Genomic DNA, 12446 nt, shown 5'->3' on the forward strand with positions numbered 1-12446 from the left:
GTTTAAACACTTCACAGATTGAAGCTCTCCACTGACTCAAGACTGTCTAGGAACTTAGGGCCAGATAATTTTAGAACTGGAAAGGTCTTCTGACATTATCTAGGTCTAGCCTTCATTTTACAGATTAGGAAACTACAGTTCAGTGAATACATGACTTGTTCAAGGCTGTAGTTAGACAATGAAAGAGCTAGAGACCCAAGTCTCTATATCCCCAGTGTAGTACATTTATGTTTTCCCAGCCAATAAAATCCACGCATTTCTTTGGATCTCTAAAATTACAGTTGAATTTGATTATTAATAAAGACAGAACTAAGGTATGAGTAACAGTACAAGTAAGACAATGTAGACCGAGTGCCTCCAACCACTTGTTGTTGCTGGAAGTATATCCTAGTATGACAATGAAGGAGTCAAATTCATCTTGTTAAGAGTAATGTACTATTATCTAGACTGTAGAAAATGTTAATGATATCATTTATTTATTATATCTACATACATTGTATGTACATATACATCTACAATGTATGTAGATATGATATCTATCTACAATGTATGTAGATAATACACTCTATTATTTCCAGAAAAGACTCGAGATAGCTTACATAATTAAGCCCAAAATAAGACAGAACTATAATGATTCAATTAAATACCCAAGTGGTAATTATCCAAAAATGAGTTACTGAATTAGGTTTTTAAATCACTAAGAGTATGAGTACCAGATTAGGGAAGAAAATACAGTGGAGAAAAAATTCAGCACTCTTTGTCACTTTAAAAGATGGCATTAATATCTTTCAACACTCCTGAAGTCTTTTTTTTTTTTTTTTTTTTGTGAGGGAGATCAGGCCTGAGCTAACATCCGTGCTAATTCTCCTCTTTTTGCTGAGGAAGACCGGCTCTGAGCTAACATCTATTGCCATTCCTCCCCGTTTTTTTTCTTCCCCAAAGCCCCAATAGAGAGTTGTATGTTGTAGTTGCACATCCTTCTAGGTGCTATATGTGGGACTCCCCTAAATATCACTTCTAAATAGACCTCAGTGGGCCGGCCCAGTGGCTTAGTGGTTAAGTGCGAGTGCTCCACTACTGGCGGCCTGGGTTCAGATGCCGGGCGCGTGCCGACGCACCGCTTCTCTGGCCATCCTGAGGCCGCATCCCACATACAGCAACTAGAAGGATGTGCAACTATGACATACAACTATCTACTGGGGCTTTGGGAAAGAAAAAAAAGGGGGAGGATTGGCAATAGATGTTAGCTCAGAGCCGGTCTTCCTCAGCAAAAAGAGGAGGATTAGCACGGATGTTAGCTCAGGGCTGATCTCCCTCACACACACACAAAAAAAGTGATATTTAAAGGTCAGCAGGAAACATGGAAATAATTAGTGATGCTTCTGCACCGACACTGAGAACATGCTGCAGAAAAACTCTGAATTCGTGGAGATGAGACATAATCTAATGAACACAACTAAATATCAGTCCTGATATATCAACGTGAAGAGTGTAGGAAGCCACAAGAATTTCAGGAAAATAAAGTACACTGAGACATTTTCTTTCTTTTTTTTTGTGAGGAAGACCAGCCCTGAGCTAACATTCGATGCCAATCCTCCTCTTTTTGCTGAGGAAGATTGGCCCTGGACTAACATCTGTGCCCATCTTCCTCTACTTTATACGGGACGCCACCACAGCATGGCTCAACAAGTGGTGCGTCGGTGTGCTCCCAGGATCCAGGCCTGCAAACCCCGGGCCGCCGAAGTGGAGTGCGTGCACTTAACCACTGTGCCACCGGGCTGGCCCCTGAAATACTTTCTTAAGAGATGTGCCAAAAATAAAACTCACATAGTAAACGTTTTATAGAAAAGTCATGAGCCCTTTGGGGTCTGAATGGAAAGTGCCTAACAAGGTTGAGAATTTCTCACAATTGAGAAACAGTAACTAATTTTCTTCCAGGCCTTGTTCTGGGAAAGAGTAGATTCTAAAGGAATGATACAATGGTTATTCAATATCTCAATTTTTCTCCCAAGTAATGCCATGCAATTCCATGCCTTGAAAAGAAAAATTAGTTGTTACCTGAGCACCACTACAATTGGACTTTCACTTCCAGTTATGACCATTAGCCCCTTCCAGATCATTAGTGCTGAGGAGACAATCATTCCAAAATTTAGGACTTGATAATAGAGCTGTAAGAGCAAAAGAGAAGAGATCAGATCCATAACTATCCCCATCCAGGAAAGCAACTGAGAGTAGTATCAATTTAAAAGTTTCAAGTAGTACTTTCAAGTAGAAGCTCTGAGATATTCTCCAAAATATTAATTACACCATCAGTATCCCAGAAGAGCCCTCCTTGTCTCACACAAAGTATCCTGTGCCATTTTGTTTGTTAAAATATGTTACATTTATATAACGACTTATTATTTTCAGAACTTTTCACATGAGTTTATTTGGGCTGTACAACCATTCAGCTTAAATTTAATCACATCCATGATATGTACCAGCCAACAGTAATATACCTCTGCTTCTGAAGTACCTTCCTCAAGTACTTATTTTTCTACAATATTTATTCTTTGACAATCATGGGCTATTCAATGACATTTAACTCCACCCCTCATTTGATAGTTGAGGAAATTTAGTCTGAGAGAGAGGAAATGACTCTGCCAAAGTCATATAGCTTGTCAGTCATAGTCAGGACTTGAAGGCCGGTTTTCTGTCTTACTAAATTTCCCCTACTTGACAAGCTGTAAAATTCTATGGCATGAATAAGCAGATACAATACCAGAAAGGCGAGGGAAATAATGTGAGCTAATTGTGTTGGACTAAGGGTGGATAACAGGTAAAGGAGAGAGGATGACTAGACACCACGGCAGAAAGTTCAAGGAATGAAAAGATGGTGATGGAGAGTACTGGGAGCAACCTGAAAAAGCATATTAAGCTCAGATTATGGAGAGCCTTGAATGTACGACTGAAAACGTGGAACTGAAAAGACATTCATAAAATACCCTAAAGTGAAAAAGACAAAAGTTTCAAAAATATGTACAAATAAGTTCATTCTTGTTATTTTAAAAAATATATGTGCATGTGGACATTCTACAACATAACTGTTCTAGTCTTCAAAAATTCAATGCCATGAAAATAAAGGTGGGAGACTGCTCCAGATTAAAAAGGACTAAAGAGATATAACAACCAAATGTAATGCATAAACTATGACTGAATCTTGGTTTAAAAGAACAAAACACATATAAGAATCCCAACTGTAAAAGACATTTTGGGGTCAACTGGGGAAACTCAAATATGACATATATTAATGATGCTAAGAAATTAGTGTTAATTTTCTTAGGTGTGTAATAGTATTGTGGTTATGTAGGACACTGTCTTTATTAATAGGAGATGTGTGCTAGTAGTAGTTAGCCAGTAGTAGTAGGTAGGGGTGTACTGTCATATCTGCTACTCACTTCAAATGATTCAGAAAAAAATTTACATATATGCAGACGCATAAGTACACATAGAGCAAACATGGCAAAATGTTAAAAATTGGTGAATCTATGTAGTAATTTACAGGTGTTTTTTGTACTACTTTCAATTTTTCTTTTTTTTTCCAGCTTTAGTGAGGTGTAAATGACAAAACTGGAAGATATTTAAAACATACAATGTGATGATTTGATATATGTATACCTTTTGAAAGAATTCCCCCAATGAATTAACACATCCAACACTTCACATGTTTATCTTTTTTGCGTGTGTGAGATCTTTCAATTTTTCTTAAAAATTAAAAAAAGCACAGAAAAACTGGAAGAGAATAAAGTAAATATGTCAGTGGTTACATCTGGGGCTATAACACTAGGCAATTTTGTTTATCCATATTTTCTACGTTTTTCCCTTTTATTTATTTATTTATTTTGTGAGGAAGATCAGCCCTGAGCTAACATCCATGCCAATCCTCCTCTTTTTACTGAGGAAGACCGGCTCTGAGCTAACATCTATTGCCAATCCTCCTCCTTTTTTCCCTGAAGCCCCAGTAGATAGTTGTATGTCATAGTGGCACATCCTTCTAGTTGCTGTATGTGGGATACGGCCTCAGCATGGCCGGAGAAGCGGTGCGGCGGTGCGCGCCCAGGGTTCCGAACCTGGGCCGCCAGTAGCTGAGCGCGTGCACTTAACCGCTAAGCCACGGGCCAGCCCACGTTTTTCCCTTTTAAATTAATTTTTATTTCCACTGAAATATTATATACATATAGAGCTAAGAGATACGTAATAAAAAAACAGCAATATCCTGGCCATGGCAGGCCACCTCCAGCAATCATTTTTGTCTCTCTTAGCTATTTCTTCTAGTATTTACTCTCATGCTTTTAAAAACTAATTGTTTCTCTCGTTTTCATAAATTTGGAACATCATCTATTAACTACCTATTATGATGAGGAATTTAGCTCTCTTATACCATTTTCTGTTTTTTCCCCTACAATTACCTGTTTTTCCTGCATACTTTTTAAAAAAGTTTCAAGTTATATATTCTTATATATGCACAGTTAATCTCTGGAAAGATACACAAGAAACTGGGGACAGTGGCTGCCTCTGGGAAGAAGAACTGGAAGCCAAGGTAGAAGGAAAATACTTTCCAATATATATGTTTCCTTTTTCAAAAGTTTTTACTAAGTGCAAGTATCCCCTTTTCAAAAATAAGTTGTTTAGGTTTATTCTCTTAAGGCCATGTTAATGGCCAGTACATTATTTTTCTGGCATTCCAATCAAGTATGATATACTCTATCAATATAATTAATGTCATCCACAAAGGAAGAAAAAAACCATGGATATTTTCTAAACATTTGCTATTCTTTGAGTAATGGAGTAATATGAGCATACAGGTGTAATCTGAAATCTAGCCTGACACTCCCATTTACAGGTGAGAAACTGAGGCAGACAGGCTAGGTGATGCACTCATGGCTGCACAGCTGTTGGCAACGCAGAGTAAGTACTAGAGGTCTCCTAAATTCCACCTCTTCAAGATGGCAGCTTTTTAAAAGACCAAAAAAAAAAAAGATCTTTTTATTCAGAAGACAAAATTAAGGAAATGGAGTGGGAGAGGCTAGAAGTGGGAAAACTAGCTTCTAAGAAGTAATTATGGTCAACCAGTGGATAAGCAGTCAGGAATTCAGCTCCAGGCTCTATTTTCCAAACTTTCCATGCTAAAAAAATCACCTACAGTACTGATTAGGACAATAGATTCTGGGCTCCAATCCAGAATCTTCGAGGGAGGTGTTGTGGGATTCCATAAAAACTACAAAATATGCCTTATTTAAAACCCTTGAAGGGGACGGCCCGTGGCGTAGTGGTTAAGTGCGAGTGCTCCACTGGGGCGGCCCAGGGTTTGCGGCTTCGGATCCCGGGCGCGCACCGAGGCACCGCTTGTCAAGCCATGCTGTGGCAGCGTCCCAAATTAAGTGGAGGAAGATCAGCATGGATGTTAGCACAGGGCCAGTTTTCCTCAGCAAAAAGAGGAGGATTGGCATGGATGTTAGCTCAGGGCTGATTCTCCTCACAAAAAAAAAAAAAACAAACCTTGGAGGTCAGATGTTTCATAATTTAGCATTGGCTAATTTTAAAAAAGTAATACCTGCATGTACCATATATTATATAACACCCCTAGCAGGGTCTACGGCAATATCCCATAATCAAGCATATTAATATTTCTGCAGCAAAACAAAAAATTCACACTGAAATAAATAAAAACTAAAAACAGCCATATGTCACTCAGTTCAAGTTTGTTTTGTTGAGGAAAATCTTGCCATTTTCAGAAGGTCAAAGATGTAAAGATTGCCAGAACAGGTGGGGCATATCCAATAACTGTTCTTTAAAAGAAAAATGAAAGACTTAAAAATTATGATTTCCTATGTCCCTGCAAGGAGGTCACTATCCTACCCACAATTACCCTTCTCTTTTTCCTCAGACATGTAACACTACCTTTCACTATAGAGTCATTATTGTGAAATTTTTCTAGTCAAGATCATCCTCATAATTCTTATTAGAGCAAGAGGTTAAAAGTCCCTCACCGTGTATAACTGGTATGTTCCTTAAAAGGTGCCTATTTGCATACTGCTAAATCAGTCTCTGAGCCAAAACCTAGAAAGAAGCACACTATTGGCTAAAACAAATATTCTATCCGAGCAAAAACTTGAAAAATGTTATATTCTCCTCCCTTTCTTTTTTCTCCTCTTTTTCCTACCAATAACCGTTACTCAAAAAACAAACATAGGCCCGGCCCCGTGGCTTAGCGGTTAAGTGTGCACACTCCGCTACTGGCAGCCCAGGTTTGGATCCCAGGCGCGCACCGACGCACCGCTTCTCCAGCCACGCTGAGGCCGCGTCCCACATACAGCAACTAGAAGGATGTGCAACTATCACATACAACTATCTACTGGGGCTTTGGGGGGAAAAAAAAAGGAGGCAGGATTGGCAATAGATGTTAGCTCAGAGCTGGTCTTCCTCAGCAAAAAAAGAGGAGGATTAGCATGGATGTTAGCTCTGGGCTGATCTTCCTCACAAAAAATAAAAAATAAATAAAAAAGACAAACATATTGCTTCCCTAGCCCCTGCTTTTTTTACCACTACATCTGAATGCTTATGAATGTACAGTATCAGAGAAAGTACTGTCTCTTTCTGGTATTGGCAGAAATAAGGTGGCAGCTACCAAAGCTTCTCATACCATTTGGCCACAGCAAGCTAACTACTACTAAGACATTGTGACGTATGTAGAAAAACAACTGCAGAATTGAATAGCCCTATTGTTATTATTTTTTTTTAATTTTATTTATTTATTTTTTTCCCCCAAAGCCCCAGTAGATAGTTGTATGCCATAGCTACACATCCTTCTAGTTGCTGTATGTGGGATGCGGCCTCAGCATGGCTGGAGAAGCGGTGCATCCGTGCGCGCCCGGGATCCGAACCCAGGCCGCCAGCAGCGGAGGGTGCACACTTAACCGCTAAGCCACGGGGCCGGCCCCCCAAATAGCCCTATTATTTTTTCTAAGAAGCAACTGAAACAATACGCTCCTCAATGCTCAAGGTGAAACTAGAAAAGAACGTTATTAAAACCAATCAAAGCATTACATAATATCTCTTGGTAGGTATGTTATGGGGATTTATGTGTGCTATTTTTCTTTTGCACTTTTAGGAAGTAACGTGTGGAACCCTCCCCCAAAAGTTCTGTGACAATTTAAAATACACTGTAAGCAATATATAACAAAAATTTAAGAAAAACCTACGACATAAAATTCAGCAAAATAAAAGCTGATATTTCCTATTCTTGTAAGAGATATTTGAAGTTCAACATAAAAGATATTTTCATAGAAAATGTGGTATATATATACAATGGAATACTACTCAGCCATAAAAAAAGACAAAATCGTCCCATTTGCAACAACATGGATGGGCCTGGAGCGTATTATGTTAAGTGAAATAAGCCAGAAAGAGAAAGACAAACACTGTATGATCTCACTCATATGTGGAATATAAACCAACACATGGACAGAGAAAACTGGACTGTGGTTACCCGGGCAGTGGGGGTGGGAGGTGGGCACAAGGGGTGAAGGGAGTCATATATGGGGTGATGGACAAACAAAAATGTACAACCCAAAATTTCACAATGTTAGAAACCATTAAAACATCAATAAAAAAAAAAAAAAAAAGATATTTTCATAGAAGTCAGACTTCCAGCAATCTCAAGCAAAGACAGAAGTGACCATGGAAGCAAAAATGTGTCTTAGAGCTACAAAATAGCAGTTGGCCTAACCCTTAAATTCCACTTATCTTAAGACCCCAAACTAAGAGACTCATTAATCCATAAGCACAATTCCCCTGCTTTCTAACTCACAGAAGAAGAAGCAATTAGAAGCTAGGGTATTAGAGGCAGATACATAGACAGCAGCTAGAAGTAAAACTGATGTCATTGGAAAAACTGAAGCGTGTTCAGAATAGACATTGTTACTATGGCCCAATAAAGTCACTGATAGTCCCAGTGAGGATCTTAAACAATAATAACAAAAAAAATCTTGAATAGTCTAAACAGGCATAATATTAATAACAGTAAGACAAGTTTCATTTTCAAAACTCTGTTAAGTCTTTTTAAAATGTGACAAATGAAAACATATCTACACAACGTATGCATAGCAGCTTCACTCAAAATAGCCTCAAATTGGAAAAAACTCAAATGTCCATCAACAGATGAATAAATAAATCACAATATTACCATATAATGGAATACTACTCAGGAACATAAAAGAATGAACTACTGACACACACAACATAGATGAATCTGAAAAATAAGCTGTTCAGGCCAAGCTGGACTAACAGGGACCAAACTGACCTTCTTGCCTGAAATGACTAAAACACTGGACAAAATATACGAAACAAAGGTTTTCAGACATTGGACATGTGACTGTGTCCAGGTAGCACAGGACTGTGGTTACTCAGAAAGGAAAAACAACCAAGGTGAACCCCAGGATTGCCTCAACATACAGACTGGAGTTTCCAGACCACAGGGCAAAGGGGAAATGCAGACAGAGCCTGGAAGTCTCCTTGACTTGAAGATAAAGAACAGGGATTTTGGGGAGGCGAAGGCAGCTAGAGATTGCAAGGAAGTACAGAAATGAGAGGTACACAAAGATCTGCAGAGGGTCTCTCCTCAAGTCTTCAGCTGAGTAACAATCAGTGATGATCAGTGCATGCATGTGAGGGAATTACCAAGAATGGAAAAAGAATCATGTAAAAGTAGATGGAACAATTCTCAAAGCTCATACGGGCCAGGAACAGCTTCCTTCCACCAGCAAGAGTGGAAATTCTCATAACACATGGGCTTTTGATGGAGTATTCAGAAAGGCACTGTTCAGCTGTGGTGCAAAATTAGCCTTGGACTAACGGCTGCTCTGGACCTGCCTAACAAAGCCTTAAAAGAGCCTCAAAAGGATTAAACTGTTTCCAAGTAACTTGACTGTACCCCAAAATAAAGCTCAAGAATACTTATGCAAATACAGAAATATCTAGCACCCAAAAAGGTAAAATTCACCAGGTCTGGAAACCAACAAAAAATTACCAGGCATGCAAAGAGACAAGAATCTACGACTCATGAAGAGAAAAATCAGTAAATAGAAACAGACCCAGAAATGACTGAGATGATAGGATTAGTAGACAAAGACATTAAAACAGTACATTCAAGGGCCGGCCTGGTGGCGTAGTAGTTAAGGGTGTGCGCTCCGCTTCGGCGGCCCGGAGTTCGCAGGTTCGGATCCCAGGCATGCACCAATGCACTGCTTATCAAGCCATGTTGTGGCGGCGTCCCATATAAAATAGAGGAAGATGGGCACGGATGTTAGCCCAGGGCCAATCTTCCTCAGCAAAAAGAGAAAGATTGGCACCAGATGTTAGCTCAGGGCTAATCTTCCTCACACACACAAAAAAACAAAACAAACAAACAAAAAAAACTATGTTCAAGAAGGTAGAGGAAAGATTGAGCATGTTAAATAGAGACTTAGATGACAGAAAATAAATCCAAGACTAAATCAAACCTCTAGAGATGAAAAATAAAATGTCTGAAATGAAAACCACACAAAATGGAATAACAGCAGATTAGAGAACACAGAAGAAAAGCCTGGTGAATTTGATGTCATAGCAATAAAAACTCTCTCAATGAAAAAGCAATTAAAAAAATTGAAAAAGGGAATGAAGCATCAGGGAGCTGAGGAACGACATCAAGCAGTTTATCACACACATAACTGGATTCATCAGGAGGAAGGGGAAGAGAAAAAAACCTGAAGAAATAACGGCCAAAATTTTTCCAAATTTGATTAAAACTGTAAACCCATATATCCAAGAAGCAGAGCAAACCCCAAGCAGAAGAAACTTGAAGAAAACTACAACAAAACACAATATAATCATCAAACTGCTTAAAACCAATGACAAAAATAGAATTGTAAAAGCAGCCAGATAAAAAAGACATTATGTAAAGAGGAACAAAGATGTCAGCAAACTTCTCTTTGAAAACACAAGCCAGAAAACACTAAAGCAACATCTTAAAAGTACTAAAACTATCAACCTAAAATTCTATACCTTGAGAAATTTTTCAAAAGTGAAGGCAAAATAAAACCTTTTCAAACACACAAAAATTAAAATAGTTCACCGTACATGCACCCATGTGTTCATTGCAGCGTTATTCACAATAGCCAAGACTTGGAAGCAACCTAAGTGCCCATCAAGGGACAAATGGATAAAGAAGATGTGGTATATATACACAACGGAATACTACTCAGCCATAAGAAACGATGAAATCCAGCCATTTGTGACATCATGGATGGACATTGAGTGTATAATGCAAAGTGAAATAAGTCAGAGGGAGAAGGTCAAATACCGTATGATTTCCTTCATTAAGTAGTAGATAATAACAACAATAAACAAACACATAGGGCCAGAGATTGGATTGGTGGTTACCAGAGGGGAAGGGGGGAGGGAGGAGGGTGAAAGGGATAATTCGGTACATGTGTGTGGTGATGGGTTGTAATTAGTATTTTGGTAGTGAACATGATGTAATCTATGCAGAAATAGACGTACAATGATGTACACCTGAAATTTTTACAATGTTATAAACCAATGTTACTGCAATAAACAAAAAATTAAAAAAAAAAAAAAAGAAATGCAATAGAATTAGCATATTTTGCTAAAACCTCTTTAGAAGTCGGTATTTCCTTTACTGTACTGCCATACAGTGACTTTTTTGCAATATACTTCTTAAATTTTTAAATAGATTATAATAGGCTGTTTACAACTCTGAGCAATGATTTCTTGTTCTTATTCAATTATAAAGCACTAAATGCATTTTAATAGATGCTTTGATTAAATTGTATGAAAAACAAAAAATAAATAAAAAAAAAAAAATAGTTCACCATGAGCAGACCTACACTGTAAAAATAGTTCTAAAAAAGTCCTCCATGCAAAAGGAAATTACCAAACACACAAAGAAATAAAGAGCACTGGAGACAGTATATGTTGGCAAGTACAAAATATATTTTTTCTTCTTTGAAAAAAGAATTAAACATAATTGGCTACTTAAAGCAAAAATAACAACAAAGTATTGTGGTAACATGTGTAGAAGTAAAAGGTATGACAACAGCACAAGGGCCAGGAGAGGGGAAATGGAAATATATTATTGCAATGTTCTCTTGGTATACATGAAGTTGTGTAACAACTTGAAGGTAAGTTAAAAACACATGTATTAAACCTTAAAGCAATCTAAATAAATAAATAAGGTATATCAAACAAGCTAACAAAGGAAATAAACTAGAAACATAAAAAAACACTCAACTAATCCAAAATAAAATGGGAAAAGAGGAATCGGGAACAAAAAACAAATGTGAGAAATAAAAAACAAAGACAGGGGGCCAGCCCGGTGGCATAGTAGTTAAGTTCCGCACGCTCTGCTTCAGTGGCCCAGGTTCACGGGTTTGGATCCCAGGAACGGACCTACATGACTCATCAGCCGTGCTGAGGCAGTGACCCACATCCAAAATACAGAAGATTGACAAAGATGTTAGCTCAGGGCTAATCTCCCTCAAGCAAAAAAAAAAAAAAAAGAGGAAGATTAGTAACAGATGTTAGCTCAGGGCGAATCTTCCTCACCAAAAAACAAAACAAAACAAAGATGGTAGATTTAAACACAACCATACTAATAATCACATAAAATTTAAATGACCTAAATACTACACTTAAAAGGTAAATACTGTCCAATTGGAAAAAAAGATGCCCAATTATACATTGCCTACAAAAAATGCACTTTAAATATAGACACAAATATGGTAAAAGTAAAAAGATAGAAAAACACATCTTGCTAACATTAAGCAAAAGAAAACTGAAGACAGACAGACAGATGAATGGAGTAGCTACATTAATATCACACAAAGTAGATTTCACAGCAAATAATACTACCAGGGATACCAAGGGTCATTTTATAATGATAAAGAAGCGAGTTCACTATGAGGACAAAAACCTAAACGTTTATGCAACAAGTTAGCTTCAAAATACAGGAAGCAAATACTGACAGAACTGCAAAAGAAATAGACAAATTCACAGGTATAGTCAGAAATTTCAAAACCCCTCTCTCAATAATTGAGAGAGCAAGAAGACAGAAAATCAATAAGGATAGAGAAGTTTTGAACATTACCAAACAATTTGACCTAATTGATATTTACAGAACATTCTGCCCAACAACAGTAGTTACACACTTCTTTTAAGTACACACAGAATGTCAACCAAGATAGACCATATTCAAGACCACAAAAGAAGTCTTAATAAATAGAAAAGGATTTGAATTATGCGAAGTGTATTCTCCAATCACAATCAAATGAAAATACAAATTAGTAATGAAAGATACCTGAAAAATCCTCCAAATATTTAGAAATCAAATACACTTCTAAATAATTGTG

The 12446-nt window shown here is 37.7% G+C and overlaps 1 protein-coding gene across 1 annotated transcript in view; it reads right to left on the bottom strand.

The window, feature by feature from the left end:
- The window catches only part of SEC11A (SEC11 homolog A, signal peptidase complex subunit), a 46719-nt gene that overhangs the window by 18555 nt on the left and 15718 nt on the right, over positions 1–12446 (bottom strand). Inside the window, exon 2 of the mRNA XM_058542517.1 lies at positions 2059–2168. Within this exon, the coding sequence (XP_058398500.1) occupies positions 2059–2168 (110 nt within the window). The remainder of the gene's footprint in view (positions 1–2058; positions 2169–12446) is intronic.

This window comes from Diceros bicornis, chromosome 5, assembly GCF_020826845.1.
Source record: "Diceros bicornis minor isolate mBicDic1 chromosome 5, mDicBic1.mat.cur, whole genome shotgun sequence".
In the NCBI taxonomy this organism is placed as follows: domain Eukaryota; kingdom Metazoa; phylum Chordata; class Mammalia; order Perissodactyla; family Rhinocerotidae; genus Diceros; species Diceros bicornis.